The sequence below is a fragment of the Pangasianodon hypophthalmus genome, chromosome 29 (assembly GCF_027358585.1).
Source record: "Pangasianodon hypophthalmus isolate fPanHyp1 chromosome 29, fPanHyp1.pri, whole genome shotgun sequence".
Lineage (NCBI taxonomy): Eukaryota > Metazoa > Chordata > Actinopteri > Siluriformes > Pangasiidae > Pangasianodon > Pangasianodon hypophthalmus.
The window spans coordinates 4499226-4519699 of record NC_069738.1 but is presented as its reverse complement, the minus strand read 5'-3'; the positions used below and the strand labels follow the sequence as shown (position 1 = coordinate 4519699).

Below are 20474 nucleotides of genomic sequence, written 5' to 3'. Positions count from 1 at the left end.
CAGTTGTATCAGGCATGTTAAGCATTAGTTTAATTACATTTTAAAGGGCTGGCCTTCTCTACCTTGTCAAATCATACTGGCTTTTCTATATGCATCCACTGACAGCGTCTACAGAGGCGATGAGGACGCAGAACCAACTGTATACAGCTTTCTAATCTATAGTTCACATGCACATGTACACACAGTGCAACTACTACTGCAGCCTCCAACTCCAATGTACCTTTTTTACATTTATTTAAAATACATAGAAACAAAGTTGGCAAACCTAGCAACAAAGAGTGTATTGAGTGCTGATCCATAGATTACTCACACACACGTACAGGTAGAGCAAACTGCAGTCGCTCAGCACAGTGGCTCAATAAGCCTTTTCATTTATTTAAAATACATAGAAACTGATGCAGAGCAAACAAAATCTGCAAGCCTAGAGACAGTAAGAGATACTGCATGAGATTTGGAGATGCACTTTAAATAAGAGTGTGTTTGTAGAGGCATTGATCATCATGTTTCACGATCAAACAACAATCTGAAAGTCAATATCCAGGATGTCAAAAATATCCAAACACTAGCCACAGCACAGTCAGATGACAATATTCATAATCTTATATTCACCAAGGGAAGAAGCTAATATAGCTAGGGATTGCGCATTTTGCATATACAGTCCCATTTAGCATATACCCATGTTTCTGGGTTGTTCTTCACAGCTCTGCTGTTGTTTTTCTTGGCAGACCTGTTCGATGTCTGGTTGTTAGTACACCAGTGGTTTCTTTCTTTTTCAGGATATTCCAAATTGTTGTATTGGCTATGCTCAGTGTTTGTGCAATGGCTCTGATTGATTTTCCCTCTTCTCTCAGCTTCAAAATGGATTGCTTTTCTCCCATAGGCAGCTCTCTGGTCTTCATGTTGGTTTATCTTATTTTAACAAAAAAAAAAGCGTTCACAGGCAGATCCTGGGGATCAAACCAAGAGTAGACATTCAGAGCTATTAATTGTTTAAACATTGAAGTGGAAGGGGGAAAGTGGTAGCTCGGGGGTTAAGATGTTGGACTCCTGATTGGAAGGTTGTGAGTTCAAATCCTTGAGCAAGGCCCTTAACCCTCAACTGCTCACTTGTATAAATGAGATAATTGTAAGTCGCTCTGGAAAAGGGCATCTGCCAAATGTCATAAATGTAAATGTAAAATGAATCTAACAGGCAGCAAGAAGCACCTGTCAGTCACATCTTCCAATATTTTTGCTCACTTGAAAAATGTGTGTGTTCAAACAAAAGGTGCCATGTTCTAAGCTGTTCACACACTACCAACTAAGAAACACACATTACCCAAATGAAGTTATTGCTGAAGTGAAATGAACACACTCAACTTACTTTCACAACACAAGGAAGGAAGCAGTGACAGCAAAACAAACCTGAACTCCTTGAACGGATTCACTGATTCGGACGCTGCACCCCAGAACTTTTCTGTGTCTTTGCGGTTGTGTTAGTTCTTTGAATTTAGAATGCACAGGCACTTGTGCTCCCGATGCAACTCGGTTTATTTGTCATCCACTGAGGAGGTTCACTGTAGCTTCAAATGACAGTCGGCCATTTTTATTTATCTACGTCCTGAATTTACATGCGTTTATTTTTCATTTTGTTATTGACAGGATCAGATCTGATTTACGCTGTCGATCTGAGTGCACAGCTATGTTCAGCACTGGGCCAAAAAAAAAAAAAAAATTCAAATTAATAAATAAATAAATAAAATGTTTAATAGAGTCCACCAATGCCCAGACTGGTTCAAAAGTCTATCAGAAGCTGATAAATAAGTGTCTGTGCCTCTCATAAACTTCTTGGAAATCTGCTGATTAGCGATGACCAGCACAGATAGTCCAATTCTGAATAACGGCTATAATCTTGGTGGAAGTTACATAATGTAACCCTGGATTTGATACATCAGCTTTTAAAAGTTGAAAACTGAATTTGTTTGTCATTAAAACGAATAACATTGATAACTTTTCCATTAAAAGAGAACATACATGTGTTTATGTGTACTTCCACGGTTAATTTCCAAACGCCCCACCAGTATCTAGCAGACAGCACGCCTGAGCAAATAGGATTATACGCACACTCATAAATCTACGACCTTTATTCAGGCTTTATACTGCGCTTTATAGTCCCTGGGATTGGAATTCATGGGAAAACAAGATGAACAGAATCCTAACAATCCCTAATTTACAGCTGTTGTCTATGTGGAAGCCAGCATGCTTTAATGTGGATATTAAAAGATTGGGTCAAGTTAATCAACAGAAAACATTGGCAGAAAACATTTCCTGGCAATTTCTTTACACGTTGAACTAGAACTGTAAACATAATAGTGTGAATCTGTTGGTTTTTAGAAGTTATTCTAAATATTTCAGGGTGTCGCACACAAGACGTTCCTGTCGGAATAGGATATAAAATAAAAGGACAACCAATGAGAGCAGAGAGATAAATATCCAGCAAAAGGGATTTGTTGGAATACCGCTGGGTTTGTTGGAATAACGCTTATCAAGTTACACTGTTTTGCGCCAAAATACTCACTCCACCAGCTGGAACGTGGCGTATGTACAGGAAGGTCCAAGCATCGCACAGCCGACCTCACTGGTGTTCTGGGAAACACACACACACACACACACACACACGACACTCAGAAAGAGAAACATGTCCCACTACAAATGACACAAGTTTTAAATCCATACTGAAAGCTAGAGTATGCAAGCAGGACAGGTTGGAGAATCAATCACTAAACAAAACCATTTCATTTTCATCCTCACACACCCTGAAACTCAAAGAAAGGCCTTTAACTTTAAAAGACTTACTTAAAGATATGAATATATAACTCTGATTTCTTTCTGGTTTTACTTGGTTGCACTAGCAGACAATACCGAGCACGTCAGCAGAACTCACATGTAGCGATTTGAGGATCTCCACTCCTTCACACGTGCTGCTCCCGCACCCTCGGCGTCTGTAATACGTGGTGTTAAACCCTCGGAAGTTGCTTGTGATCCTGAAGTTCAGGCCTGTTTTAAAAGATCAGACATTACACAATTACATGCACAATAAATCTTTAATTGTGATTATATCAACTGTAATATTCATGAGCCTAGCTACAGTTACAGGCAGGTGACAAATTAAAGCTTAAAAAATAGACGCTTTTGAAACGTCGCTTCAAAATCTCTCATAGCTGAACAATTGTACTGAGATGTGGTGAGTGTGAAGGCCATAGCATATGATTCACATCATTTTCATCCTCATCAATTGGCCCTCGTGCCCTGTGGGTAGGGGCGGAGTCATCCTGGAAATGGCCATGTACATCAGGATAGAAATGTTTTATCATACGATAAAGGCGATCAGACAGAAGAGTACTTTATATGTAGTGATGCTTCTCTCTGATGGGACGAGTAGACGCAAACCATGCAAAACTTTATGTAAATGCCACCCACAGAGTAACAGAGACGTTGTTGTTTTCCTTCAATTTATAGCTGAGAACACACATGCTAAGAGAGATGAATCGCATGAATATTCCGTACATGGGACAATATTCGTATTATTCGCCACATAAGTCATTACCACACTTGCTTGTGCACAAACACCTCTGTGCCAATGCAGACTCACACTAAACCATGCCTCCTCCTTCTGGACTTACATTAGATATCGTTTTTTTATTGACTCTGCTGCAGTAAATCACAAGTACTTTAATCATTTGGACACTAAAGATACATTTGATTACAGTGACTTATAATACACAAGGTTGTTTAAATAGAATAAAATGATAAAGTGCAATAAAACTATTGTGTTCCTATATTTGCTAAATAATTGTTACAAGTAATCACTGATGTTTCATAACATTAAATGTGACTACAGATGGATCAAACTTATGATATGTCATTCATTAATAAGTTAATTATTTCAGGCTAATCGCTGTCAAATTGCTGTGATATAAGTGGAACAAAACACTTCAGAATGTGCTGTTAAAGGAAAATAATCCACTTTGGGATGGTAACACTAACTGTGCTTTGTTAAATATTTTCTTATAACAGCACACCACTCAACAACCGCTCAACAGATGATGGCATCACTACCATCCTCCATGGCCCTCACCCACCTGGACAAAAAGGACACGTACGTTCGAATGCTGTTCATAGACTTCAGTTCAGCATTTAACACAATCATTCCTCAGCACTTGACTGGAAAGCTGAACCTGCTGGGCTTGAACACCTTCCTCTGCAGCTGGATCCTGGACTTCCTGACAGGGAGACATGACTCAGTCAGTCCGGATCGGGAACAGCATCTCCAACACCACCACACTGAGCACTGGGGCCCCCCAGGGCTGTGTGCTCAGTCCACTGCTGTTCACTCTGCTGACGCACGACTGTGTAGCGATGCGCAGCTCGAACCACATCATCAAGTTCACTGATGACACGACCGTGGTGGGTCTCATCAGCAAGAACGACGAGTCAGCATACAGAGACGAGGTGCAGCGGCTAATGGACTGGTGCAGAGCCAACAACCTGTCTCTGAATGTGCACAAAACTAAAGAGACAGTTGCTGACTGCAAAGAGAGCATGGAGCGACCACTCTCCGCTGAACATCGACGGCTCCTCTGTGGAGATCATCAACAGCACCAAATTCCTTGGTGATCACCCGGCGGAGAACCTCACATGGTCCCTCAACACCAGCTCCACAACCAAGAAAGCTCAGCAGCGTCTCTATTTTCCGCGAAAGCTGAGGAAAGCCCATCTCTCACCCCCCATCCTCACCATATTCTACAGAGTGAATATCGAGTGCCTCCTGAGCAGCTGCATCACTGCCTGGTTTGGAAATTGCACCGTCTCGGATCGCAAGACCCTGCAGCGGATAGTGAGGACAGCTGAGAAGATCATCGGGGTCTCTCTTCCCTCCATCACAGACATTTACACCACACACTGCATCCACAAAGCCACCAGCAAACACCCCTCACACAAACTCTTCACCCTCCTGCCGTCTGGCAAACGGTACCGAAGCATTCGGGCCTCACGGCCAAACTGCGTAACAGTTTCTTCCCCCAAGCCATCAGACTCCTCAACGCTCAGACACTGGACTGACAGAACACACACACACACACACACACTCAGCTGAACACTTTCACACTCCCTCTGCAATTTTTGCCCATTTCTGCATCTTTTTGCTGCTACTATATTTATAAAAATATTGTATATAATTCTTGTCATTACTAAACTCTCTACCTGGCTGCTACCCCAACAACTGCTATGTCCATATATGGTATAAGCTCATCTGCTGAATACTATGTCATGGTTCTTACGTATCCATTCACAGCATTTTATTAAATTGTTATTCTTTTGCACTACCTGTTATATTGGACACTTCGACACTACATGTCTCTTACTGTGCCTGTTGTCCTGTTTTAGTATTTACTGTACTGTCTTGTCCTGTTTGCACACGTTTGCACGTGCACTTTATGTAGTCACGTGTAGTCTCATGTAGTTCTTTGTGTAGCACCATGTTCCTGCAGGAACGTTGTTTCGTTTCACTGTGTACTGTACGAGCTGTCTGTGGCTGAAATGACAATAAAGCCACTTGACTTAACGCCCCCAAGTGTTTTATTCCTTGCTGATATTTAATATTTATCTTTATAGTATAATTCTTATTTATGTATTACTTTCAAAATACAGCAGGTTTTCATATACAATAGCAAAATCATATAATTAGTTTAAACCTTTAAACCAAGCACACATTTTATAGTAGAAAGAAAAAAAGAAATGAAAAAATGAGAATGAGACTAAATTCTCAGGCCACTGTTACAAACAGAAACTACTGTTTCCAGTGAGCTTAAAAATTACTTTCAAAGATATTATTTGTGATTACTGTCAGTGGACTGTAACTTTTGTATACTTTAACTAAAAACAGATAAATGTACAAAAAAATGAATTAAATATGGATATAAAGAATACAAATTTTCCTTCACTGCACTTTAACAATAGGCTATATGCAGATACAACAATAAAGGTCACTTTTTAATTAGTTACAAATTTAGAAATTTAATAGGGCATCATATCCTGGAACATTTTTTCCTTTAATTTCCTTTTAATTTATGATCACATGTGTAATGTGTATTATAATCACGTGTGATGTATACAGTATTATAATCACGTGTGATGTATACAGTATTATAATCACGTGTGTGATGTGTACAGTATTATAATCACGTGTGATGTGTACAGTATTATAATCACGTGTGTGATGTGTACAGTATTATAATCACGTGTGTGATGTATACAGTATTATAATCACGTGTGTGATGTGTACAGTATTATAATCACGTGTGATGTGTACAGTATTATAATCACGTGTGATGTGTACAGTATTATAATCACGTGTGTGATGTATACAGTATTATAATCACTTGTGTGATGTATACAGTATTATAATCACGTGTGATGTATACAGTATTATAATCACGTGTGATGTATACAGTATTATAATCACTTGTGTGATGTATACAGTATTATAATCACGTGTGATGTATACAGTATTATAATCACGTGTGATGTATACAGTATTATAATCACTTGTGTGATGTATACAGTATTATAATCACGTGTGATGTATACAGTATTATAATCACTTGTGTGATGTATACAGTATTATAATCACGTGTGTGATGTGTACAGTATTATAATCACGTGTGATGTGTACAGTATTATAATCACGTGTGTGATGTATACAGTATTATAATCACGTGTGTGATGTGTACAGTATTATAATCACGTGTGTGATGTATACAGTATTATAATCACGTGTGTGATGTATACAGTGTTATAATCACGTGAGTTATGTATACAGTATTATAATCACGTGTGTGATGTGTACAGTGTTATAATCACGTGTGTGATGTGTACAGTGTTATAATCACGTGTGTGATGTGTACAGTATTATAATCACGTGTGTGATGTGTACAGTATTATAATCACATGTGTGATGTATACAGTATTATAATCACTTGTGTGATGTATACAGTATTATAATCACATGTGTGATGTATACAGTATTATAATCACGTGTGATGTGTACAGTATTATAATCACGTGTGTGATGTATACAGTATTATAATCACGTGTGATGTATACAGTATTATAATCACATGTGTGATGTATACAGTATTATAATCACTTGTGTGATGTATACAGTATTATAATCACGTGTGATGTGTACAGTATTATAATCACGTGTGTGATGTGTACAGTATTATAATCACGTGTGTGATGTGTACAGTATTATAATCACGTGTGTGATGTATACAGTGTTATAATCACGTGTGTGATGTATACAGTGTTATAATCACGTGTGTGATGTATACAGTATTATAATCACGTGTGTGATGTGTAGTGTTATAATCACGTGTGTGATGTGTACAGTATTATAATCACGTGTGTGATGTGTACAGTATTATAATCACGTGTGTGATGTATACAGTATTATAATCACGTGTGTGATGTGTACAGTATTATAATCACTTGTGATGTGTACAGTATTATAATAACTTGTGTGATGTGTACAGTATTATAATCACGTGTGATGTGTACAGTATTATAATAACTTGTGTGATGTATACAGTATTATAATCACGTGTGTGATGTGTACAGTATTATAATCACGTGTGTGATGTATACAGTGTTATAATCACGTGTGTGATGTATACAGTGTTATAATCACGTGTGTGATGTGTACAGTATTATAATCACGTGTGTGATGTATACAGTATTATAATCACGTGTGTGATGTATACAGTGTTATAATCACGTGTGTGATGTGTACAGTATTATAATCACGTGTGTGATGTATACAGTATTATAATCACGTGTGTGATGTATACAGTATTATAATCACGTGTGTGATGTGTACAGTGTTATAATCACGTGTGTGATGTGTACAGTATTATAATCACGTGTGTGATGTATACAGTGTTATAATCACGTGTGTGATGTATATTATGATCACATGTGTGATGTATACAGTATTATAATCACGTGTGTGATGTGTACAGTATTATAATCACGTGTGTGATGTGTACAGTGTTATAATCACGTGTGTGATGTATACAGTATTATAATCACGTGTGTGATGTATACAGTGTTATAATCACGTGTGTGATGTATACAGTATTATAATCACGTGTGTGATGTATACAGTATTATAATCACGTGTGTGATGTGTACAGTGTTATAATCACGTGTGTGATGTGTACAGTATTATAATCACGTGTGTGATGTATACAGTGTTATAATCACGTGTGTGATGTATATTATGATCACATGTGTGATGTATACAGTATTATAATCACGTGTGTGATGTGTACAGTATTATAATCACGTGTGTGATGTGTACAGTGTTATAATCACGTGTGTGATGTGTACAGTGTTATAATCACGTGTGTGATGTGTACAGTATTATAATCACGTGTGTGATGTGTACAGTATTATAATCACTTGTGATATGTACAGTATTATAATCACTTGTGTGATGTGTACAGTATTATAATCACGTGTGTGATGTATACAGTATTATAATCACTTGTGTGATGTATACAGTATTATAATCACGTGTGTGATGTGTACAGTGTTATAATCACGTGTGTGATGTATACAGTATTATAATCACTTGTGTGATGTATACAGTATTATAATCACATGTGTGATGTGTACAGTGTTATAATCACGTGTGTGATGTATACAGTATTATAATCACTTGTGTGATGTGTACAGTATTATAATCACGTGTGTGATGTATACAGTATTATAATCACTTGTGTGATGTATACAGTATTATAATCACTTGTGTGATGTGTACAGTGTTATAATCACGTGTGTGATGTATACAGTATTATAATCACTTGTGTGATGTATACAGTATTATAATCACGTGTGTGATGTGTACAGTATTATAATCACGTGTGTGATGTATACAGTATTATAATAACTTGTGTGATGTATACAGTATTATAATCACGTGTGTGATGTATACAGTATTATGATCACGTGTGTGATGTATACAGTATTATAATCACGTGTGTGATGTATACAGTATTATGATCACGTGTGTGATGTGTACAGTATTATAATCACTTGTGTGATGTATATTATGATCACATGTGTGATGTATACAGTATTATAATCACGTGTGTGATGTATACAGTATTATGATCACGTGTGTGATGTGTACAGTATTATAATCACTTGTGTGATGTATATTATGATCACATGTGTGATGTATACAGTATTATAATCACGTGTGTGATGTGTACAGTATTATAATCACGTGTGTGATGTATACAGTATTATAATCACGTGTGTGATGTATACAGTATTATGATCACTTGTGATGTGTACAGTATTATAATCACGTGTGTGATGTATACAGTATTATAATCACGTGTGTGATGTATACAGTATTATGATCACGTGTGTGATGTATACAGTATTATAATCACATGTGTGATGTATACAGTATTATAATCACATGTGTGATGTATACAGTATTATAATCACGTGTGTGATGTATACAGTATTATAATCACGTGTGTGATGTATACAGTATTATGATCACTTGTGATGTGTACAGTATTATAATCACGTGTGTGATGTATACAGTATTATAATCACGTGTGTGATGTATACAGTATTATGATCACGTGTGTGATGTATACAGTATTATAATCACATGTGTGATGTATACAGTATTATAATCACATGTGTGATGTATACAGTATTATAATCACGTGTGTGATGTGTACAGTATTATAATCACGTGTGTGATGTGTACAGTATTATGATCACGTGTGTGATGTGTACAGTGTTATAATCACATGTGTGATGTATACAGTATTATAATCACGTGTGTGATGTATACAGTATTATGATCACGTGTGTGATGTATACAGTATTATAATCACGTGTGTGATGTATACAGTATTATAATCACATGTGTGATGTATACAGTATTATAATCACGTGTGTGATGTATACAGTATTATAATCACATGTGTGATGTATACAGTATTATAATCACATGTGTGATGTATACAGTATTATGATCACTTGTGATGTGTACAGTATTATAATCACGTGTGTGATGTATACAGTATTATAATCACGTGTGTGATGTATACAGTATTATGATCACGTGTGTGATGTATACAGTATTATAATCACATGTGTGATGTATACAGTATTATAATCACATGTGTGATGTATACAGTATTATAATCACGTGTGTGATGTATACAGTATTATGATCACTTGTGATGTGTACAGTATTATAATCACATGTGTGATGTATACAGTATTATAATCACGTGTGTGATGTATACAGTATTATGATCACGTGTGTGATGTATACAGTATTATAATCACGTGTGTGATGTATACAGTATTATGATCACGTGTGTGATGTGTACAGTATTATAATCACTTGTGTGATGTATATTATGATCACATGTGTGATGTATACAGTATTATAATCACGTGTGTGATGTATACAGTATTATAATCACATGTGTGATGTATACAGTATTATAATCACGTGTGATGTGTACAGTATTATAATCACGTGTGTGATGTATACAGTATTATAATCACGTGTGATGTATACAGTATTATAATCACATGTGTGATGTATACAGTATTATAATCACTTGTGTGATGTATACAGTATTATAATCACGTGTGATGTGTACAGTATTATAATCACGTGTGTGATGTGTACAGTATTATAATCACGTGTGTGATGTGTACAGTATTATAATCACGTGTGTGATGTATACAGTATTATAATCACGTGTGTGATGTATACAGTGTTATAATCACTTGTGTGATGTATACAGTATTATAATCACGTGTGTGATGTGTACAGTGTTATAATCACGTGTGTGATGTGTACAGTATTATAATCACGTGTGTGATGTGTACAGTATTATAATCACGTGTGTGATGTATACAGTGTTATAATCACGTGTGTGATGTATACAGTGTTATAATCACGTGTGTGATGTATACAGTATTATAATCACGTGTGTGATGTGTACAGTGTTATAATCACGTGTGTGATGTGTACAGTATTATAATCACGTGTGTGATGTATACAGTGTTATAATCACGTGTGTGATGTATACAGTGTTATAATCACGTGTGTGATGTATACAGTATTATAATCACGTGTGTGATGTGTACAGTGTTATAATCACATGTGTGATGTGTACAGTATTATAATCACGTGTGATGTGTACAGTATTATAATAACTTGTGTGATGTATACAGTATTATAATCACGTGTGTGATGTGTACAGTATTATAATCACGTGTGTGATGTATACAGTGTTATAATCACGTGTGTGATGTATACAGTGTTATAATCACGTGTGTGATGTGTACAGTATTATAATCACGTGTGTGATGTATACAGTATTATAATCACGTGTGTGATGTATACAGTGTTATAATCACGTGTGTGATGTGTACAGTATTATAATCACGTGTGTGATGTATACAGTGTTATAATCACGTGTGTGATGTATACAGTATTATAATCACGTGTGTGATGTATACAGTGTTATAATCACGTGTGTGATGTATACAGTATTATAATCACGTGTGTGATGTATACAGTATTATAATCACGTGTGTGATGTGTACAGTGTTATAATCACGTGTGTGATGTGTACAGTATTATAATCACGTGTGTGATGTATACAGTGTTATAATCACGTGTGTGATGTATATTATGATCACATGTGTGATGTATACAGTATTATAATCACGTGTGTGATGTGTACAGTATTATAATCACGTGTGTGATGTGTACAGTGTTATAATCACGTGTGTGATGTGTACAGTGTTATAATCACGTGTGTGATGTGTACAGTATTATAATCACTTGTGATGTGTACAGTATTATAATCACTTGTGTGATGTGTACAGTATTATAATCACTTGTGTGATGTATACAGTATTATAATCACGTGTGTGATGTGTACAGTATTATAATCACGTGTGTGATGTGTACAGTATTATAATCACGTGTGTGATGTATACAGTATTATAATAACTTGTGTGATGTATACAGTATTATAATCACGTGTGTGATGTATACAGTATTATGATCACGTGTGTGATGTATACAGTATTATAATCACGTGTGTGATGTATACAGTATTATGATCACGTGTGTGATGTGTACAGTATTATAATCACTTGTGTGATGTATATTATGATCACATGTGTGATGTATACAGTATTATAATCACGTGTGTTATGTGTACAGTATTATAATCACGTGTGTGATGTATACAGTATTATAATCACGTGTGTGATGTATACAGTATTATGATCACTTGTGATGTGTACAGTATTATAATCACGTGTGTGATGTATACAGTATTATAATCACGTGTGTGATGTATACAGTATTATGATCACGTGTGTGATGTATACAGTATTATAATCACATGTGTGATGTATACAGTATTATAATCACATGTGTGATGTATACAGTATTATAATCACGTGTGTGATGTATACAGTATTATAATCACGTGTGTGATGTATACAGTATTATGATCACGTGTGTGATGTATACAGTATTATAATCACATGTGTGATGTATACAGTATTATAATCACATGTGTGATGTATACAGTATTATAATCACGTGTGTGATGTATACAGTATTATGATCACGTGTGTGATGTATACAGTATTATAATCACATGTGTGATGTATACAGTATTATAATCACGTGTGTGATGTATACAGTATTATAATCACATGTGTGATGTATACAGTATTATAATCACGTGTGTGATGTATACAGTATTATGATCACTTGTGATGTGTACAGTATTATAATCACGTGTGTGATGTATACAGTATTATAATCACGTGTGTGATGTATACAGTATTATGATCACGTGTGTGATGTATACAGTATTATAATCACATGTGTGATGTATACAGTATTATAATCACATGTGTGATGTATACAGTATTATGATCACTTGTGATGTGTACAGTATTATAATCACGTGTGTGATGTATACAGTATTATAATCACGTGTGTGATGTATACAGTATTATAATCACATGTGTGATGTATACAGTATTATAATCACGTGTGTGATGTATACAGTATTATGATCACGTGTGTGATGTATACAGTATTATAATCACGTGTGTGATGTATACAGTATTATGATCACGTGTGTGATGTGTACAGTATTATAATCACTTGTGTGATGTATACAGTATTATAATCACGTGTGTGATGTGTACAGTATTATAATCACATGTGTGATGTATACAGTATTATAATCACATGTGTGATGTATACAGTATTATGATCACGTGTGTGATGTGTACAGTATTATAATCACTTGTGTGATGTATATTATGATCACATGTGTGATGTATACAGTATTATAATCACGTGTGTGATGTATACAGTATTATGATCACGTGTGTGATGTGTACAGTATTATAATCACTTGTGTGATGTATATTATGATCACATGTGTGATGTATACAGTATTATAATAACTTGTGTGATGTATACAGTATTATGATCACTTGTGATGTGTACAGTATTATAATCACATGTGTGATGTATACAGTATTATAATCACTTGTGTGATGTGTACAGTATTATAATCACGTGTGTGATGTGTACAGTATTATAATCACTTGTGTGATGTGTACAGTATTATAATCACTTGTGATGTGTACAGTATTATAATCACGTGTGTGATGTGTACAGTATTATAATCACTTGTGTGATGTATATTATGATCACATGTGTGATGTATACAGTATTATAATCACGTGTGTGATGTATACAGTATTATGATCACGTGTGTGATGTATACAGTATTATAATCACGTGTGTGATGTATACAGTATTATGATCACGTGTGTGATGTGTACAGTATTATAATAACTTGTGTGATGTATACAGTATTATAATCACGTTTGTGATGTATACAGTATTATGATCACGTGTGTGATGTGTACAGTATTATGATCACGTGTGTGATGTATACAGTATTATAATCACGTGTGTGATGTGTACAGTATTATAATCACATGTGTGATGTATACAGTATTATAATCACTTGTGTGATGTATACAGTATTATGATCACGTGTGATGTATACAGTATTATAATCACGTGTGTGATGTGTACAGTATTATAATCACGTGTGTGATGTGTACAGTATTATAATCACGTGTGTGATGTATACAGTATTATAATAACTTGTGTGATGTATACAGTATTATAATCACGTGTGTGATGTATACAGTATTATGATCACGTGTGTGATGTATACAGTATTATGATCACGTGTGTGATGTATACAGTATTATGATCACGTGTGTGATGTGTACAGTATTATAATCACTTGTGTGATGTGTACAGTATTATAATCACGTGTGTGATGTGTACAGTATTATGATCACGTGTGTGATGTATACAGTATTATGATCACGTGTGTGATGTATACAGTATTATAATCACGTGTGTGATGTATACAGTATTATGATCACGTGTGTGATGTGTACAGTATTATAATCACTTGTGTGATGTATATTATGATCACATGTGTGATGTATACAGTATTATAATCACGTTTGTGATGTGTACAGTATTATGATCACGTGTGTGATGTATACAGTATTATAATCACGTGTGTGATGTGTACAGTATTATAATCACGTGTGTGATGTATACAGTATTATAATCACTTGTGTGATGTATACAGTATTATAATCACGTGTGTGATGTGTACAGTATTATGATCACGTTTGTGATGTATACAGTATTATAATCACGTGTGTGATGTGTACAGTATTATAATCACGTGTGTGATGTGTACAGTATTATAATCACGTGTGTGATGTGTACAGTATTATAATCACTTGTGTGATGTGTACAGTATTATAATCACGTGTGTGATGTGTACAGTATTATAATCACGTGTGTGATGTGTACAGTATTATGATCACGTGTGATGTGTACAGTATTATAATCACGTGTGTGATGTGTACAGTATTATAATCACGTGTGTGATGTGTACAGTATTATAATCACGTGTGTGATGTATACAGTATTATAATCACTTGTGTGATGTGTACAGTATTATAATCACATGTGTAATGTGTATTATGATCACGTGTGATGTATACAGTATTATAATCACGTGTGTGATGTATACAGTATTATAATCACTTGTGTGATGTGTATTATGATCACGTGTGATGTATACAGTATAATAATCACATGTGTGATGTATACAGTATTATAATCACTTGTGTGATGTGTATTATGATCACGTGTGATGTATACAGTATTATAATCACGTGTGTGATGTATACAGTGTTTTAATCACATGTGTAATGTGTATTATGATCACGTGTGTGATGTATACAGTATTATAATCACATGTGTGATGTATACAGTATTATAATCACGTGTGTGATGTATACAGTGTTATAATCACGTGTGTGATGTATATTATGATCACATGTGTGATGTATACAGTATTATAATCACGTGTGTGATGTATACAGTATAATAATCACGTGTGTGATGTATACAGTATAATAATCACATGTGTGATGTATACAGTATTATAATCACATGTGTAATGTGTATTATGATCACGTGTGTGATGTATACAGTATTATAATCACGTGTGTGATGTATACAGTGTTTTAATCACATGTGTAATGTGTATTATGATCACGTGTGTGATGTATACAGTATAATAATCACATGTGTGATGTATACAGTATTATAATCACGTGTGTGATGTATACAGTGTTATAATCACGTGTGTGATGTATATTATGATCACATGTGTGATGTGTACAGTATTATAATCACGTGTGTGATGTATACAGTATTATAATCACGTGTGTGATGTATACAGTATTATAATCACGTGTGTGATGTATATTATGATCACGTGTGTGATGTGTACAGTATTATAATCACGTGTGTGATGTATACAGTATTATAATCACGTGTGTGATGTGTACAGTATTATAATCACTTGTGTGATGTATATTATAATTACGTGTGTGATGTATACAGTATTATAATCACGTGTGTGATGTATACAGTATTATAATCACTTGTGTGATGTATATTATAATCACGTGTGTGATGTATACAGTATTATAATCACGTGTGTGATGTGTACAGTATTATAATCACGTGAGTGATGTATACAGTATTATAATCACGTGTGTGATGTATACAGTGTTATAATCACGTGTGTGATGTATATTATGATCACATGTGTGATGTATATATATAGTATATCTTACCTGTTGTGTCTGTTTAAATGTTAGACTAATGAAAGTAAATAACACTCACCTGTTAGGTTATTAATTTGATTTTCCGCCTCGATGGCTTTTTCCACAGCAAAGCGAACATACTTTAAGCTCCACAGTGAATCTTCATCCTCCAGCAGCACCACGTTTAAGGACACCGATAAATTTCTGCATCTCTCCGCGTTGAACCCGGCCGTCAGGGCCAGCAGCGCCGAGCAGCCCGCCAGCCACAACACACCCAGCATGTCAAACTCAAAACCCGGCCAACAGCCTCGAAATACCGCTCCTGACCTCTACACCACGGCAGAAATGAACCTACTATCCAGTTAGAGCTGCTACTTTTCACGTCATGCCTCGCTGTTTATTTAAAAAAATGACCGTTACACTGCAAAATAACGTCTCTGAGATTTTTTTTTATAACTGTAACATCAAAAAAAAAAGTCACTCTAACCGCCAAAAAAATAATTCCCTACATAGTTTACAGCAAAATAATCCTTCAGGTGACAGAACGCATAAGTTTATTTCTCTGTATGAGAGTTTTTATATAGTTTAAAACTTAAAAAAAAAAAAAAAAAAGTCGTTAAAACAGACACCTGAGGAGAAAGTGATTGACGCGCGCATTCATGTGAAACGCTCGAGCTCCTGGTCTCGCGCGTTAATCGACAACCTGCCAGCTTGGGTGACGTCACGGGGAGGGGGAGGAGGAGGAGGGGGGAGGAGGAAGAGGTGATAAAAAAACATCCGGGTCTTTTCTCCATATACTTGCACTTGTTAGCTATACTTCAGATTTGTAGCAGAATTATTATTATGATGATTTTTTGATGTTATTTATTTTTATTCCAAACTTGACTAAACTTAGACACCAGTTTCATATCATAAGTCTATGATATTAGTTGTTGATTGTATGTTGTTTTTGTTTTTTTTCTCACCATAACCACTATATTTCCAGTGCTATACTGGTGAGGGTAATGAACTAGCACATGATCTAACATAAAGATAATTCATGCTATAACTAGTTCAATTCAAGTTTAGCTTTATTATGTTCACAAGAACAGCGTACGCTATGCAGTGAAGTTCTTAGTTTTATGCTCTATCCCACGACAATATTTCACGCACAAACATAATTATCTACATGAGTGGCGAGTACCACAGTATGAAGGGTGTTGGGATAGTCAGAGTCGTTTAAGTGGCATTGCAGGTTACCCATCTCTGGTCCTGGAGTACCCCCGTGTCCTACACATTTTAGTGTTTTTCCCACTCTAATACAACTAACCAGCTTTTTCTGAGGTGAAGTGGGTGTGTTAGAGGACTGAAGCTAAAATGTGCAGGACAGGGGGTTCTCCAGGCCAGAGGTTGGGATCCTGTGGTCTACAATATTACAGCATAAAGGTACAAAAGTCACTAAAATCTGCAATGCTACAACGACAGGAAGTGATATACCATGTATATATAGTCTATATATAGTACAGTATGTACCTAAGTAGTCTGTGGACTCACAGACTTTTCCAGAATATATACCCAGGTGGAAAGAGCATCTCAGAGAAGCACAGGGATCAAAGGTCTGACGTGGTTGTAAACAGATAGATAGTGTACAGGTGATAAATTAGCTATAAAAGTGAACCAAGTGTGTGACCGTAAAACTGTTTGCATGAAGCTCATAAAGTGTTTTGATCCCCTTCCTTCTCAAATCCGGGGACAGGCACTATAAAGCCTGGGGAACTTAAAAACATGTGACACATGTTACGGAAATGTTTGTTATGGACAGGAGTGTGAGTGTGTGTCTGAGCGAAATGTTCATCATGGTCCAGCTGCTGGTTATGACACTGAAGTTGCTTTGCTATCACTTTGCAAAATCTGGTTATTACAGCTTGTCTCAAATATAGTTGATCAGCCAAAAATCTTCTGGTGTCTGAAATTCCATGACGCTCACAGCTGGAGCTATGAGGATAATGTATCTGATAAGTCAAGACAAGCTAACAGCCTTCTAAACGACATGAATAATTCATCACACACTTTCCTCAAACTTCAGAGTTGTTCAGTATCAAAGACTTGGTTATGTGATTTCTGATTGTTATCTACAAATGTACAAAACAGTCACAGCTCAGTGTCGATGCTAAATCACGTTCTTCCTCCAGCATCATATGGGACATGGCCTAAAGTTTGAAGGCAGAATTGTACATTAAAAGTGATTCAGATATTAATATAGTTTCAATTTGTTTTGTGTATTTATTTATTGAGCTGTTTATGTACAAATAGTGTTACTGAGCAAACCAATCTGCCTCATTTATCAATCTTCTAATAAATTGATGTGTGAATGTTTTTGTAGGCAAAACAGAACTAAAAGTTCCCATCAGATTTACTAAAGATTCGGCAATGCTGATTTTCCTGATACTTGTATGCATATGTCAATAAATTCCAATCAGCTGTGAATTATATTAAAGTGCATTTACGGCACAGCTGATTTACATTACCGCTCACAAAACTAAAAGCAAAAAGCTCATAATGAGCTAAAAACGAGAAAATGACAACTACATAGTGAAAGAGCGTCTCTTAAATTTACCAGTAATGCAGCTCGGCCATTGCAGTGTGTCCATGCTACCATAGATACACACTAACTCTAACTTTTTCTCCATTTTTTGTCTTAATTTATGGATTTATTTCATAAAATATTCATTAAATTAGTGTGTGTAATTGAAATAAATAAGTGTTTGAAACTCGACAGCGTACTTTGTACTGTATATAACTAACTCATCGGAGTTCATGTGAGTGATTCTAATTATACACAACTCAGGAGGAACGTATGATGCAAACTTCTTATTCAAATTGACTGGATTTTCGAGAGTAACACATTTATTGTGTAAATGTATTCCAGTGAATAATTTGCGAATAAACCAGTTCGTATCCAGTGTGACAAATCAGGCCTGATGTCTTATGAGGAGAGTGTGTGATAATTTAATCATTACTTGATAATTTAATCATTACAAAGCCTGACTCTGAATGTTAGAACTGGAGAAGGAAGTGGCATGTGTGTGATGTGGGGTGTGTGAAGGTGATATATGGAGCTGAATGAGTGGTACAAAACTTCCATGAAACCATTATATGCACTGTATTTATTACTAAATAGTGACTACATCATGGAAACACACACTAGAGTAAAGACTGGGAAATACACTGATTTATTGTTTATTTTTGTTTGCAGCTGTACCTCCACTCTGGGGCTCATCTCTTGTCACTGTCAAACACATTCTTACACACATCAGTTAATGATTACAGCGTCTCACATTTTCTATCTGTAATGTAGTTCCTCATTTACAGTCTAACATTGTATCCATTAGCTCGTCTGCTATTAATGGGTCATGCTATTAGTCATGGTAAATCACTCTGCTTTCACTGACATGGCCAGATGTATTTGCTCATGGGACATGAAAGATGTCTTTTGATATGTCTTTTGAGAATATAGCTCTAACAGTAGTGGAGCTGCAAATCACAGGTTTATATTAATACGCGTGGTTAATATGTTATCATTTCTATAATAACAGCTTGCACGGGGACTTGTATGGCAGATGCTCCACATAATCTAAGCATAATAATGAACATTTAACAAAAACAAACATGTATAACTATTGATATGGTGAAGTTTTCTGTGAGGAGATGTTGGTTTAACGTGTATGGAAGGAGTCTCCAGTGTCAGTATTTTGTATCAGTAAAGCTGAAGAGGTAAAGCTGTCAATATGTAATGAGCAAGTCTTCAGGACAGAGAAATTACACATTCCTGTTTCTCTGTAACATGACAAGCTGCATTTTTTGTCTTATTAACTTCGAAAGAGAGGAAAAAACAGACAAGCGATGGAATATAAATGGATTAAAAAGTTCAGAAGGTTTGTTCATTAATAAAAAAAAATGAAATCTTTAGAAATTGCTCTGGTGTAGGAGGAGTAACATAATACAGAGCAGGACTGGCTTAAAATGATACTATAATCCAGGTCAAGTTGGCCCAATAATTAACAATTTATAGACATTTCTGGTTAGTCAGTGCACAGGGAGCTGCTGTCTGATTAGGAAGGTCAAAGACCAAT

General features: G+C 35.5%; 1 protein-coding gene and 1 long non-coding RNA gene across 2 annotated transcripts in view; both read right to left on the bottom strand.

Moving 5' to 3' along the window:
• Positions 1 to 17048, bottom strand: part of gucy2ca (guanylate cyclase 2Ca) — a 40245-nt gene extending 23197 nt beyond the window's left edge. Inside the window, exons 1-3 of the mRNA XM_034301410.2 lie at positions 16442 to 17048; positions 2924 to 3036; positions 2558 to 2625 (exon numbers count right to left, since the gene is read on the bottom strand). Of these exons, the coding sequence (XP_034157301.1) occupies positions 2558 to 2625; positions 2924 to 3036; positions 16442 to 16643 (383 nt within the window). The 5' untranslated portion in view covers positions 16644 to 17048. The remainder of the gene's footprint in view (positions 1 to 2557; positions 2626 to 2923; positions 3037 to 16441) is intronic.
• A 2537-nt stretch (positions 17049 to 19585) lies between these two features.
• Positions 19586 to 20474, bottom strand: part of LOC113534775 (uncharacterized) — a 4416-nt gene continuing 3527 nt past the window's right edge. The window contains exon 3 of the long non-coding RNA XR_003403521.3: positions 19586 to 20474. This exon is cut by the window's right edge and continues 1955 nt beyond it. This is a non-coding gene — a long non-coding RNA (uncharacterized LOC113534775).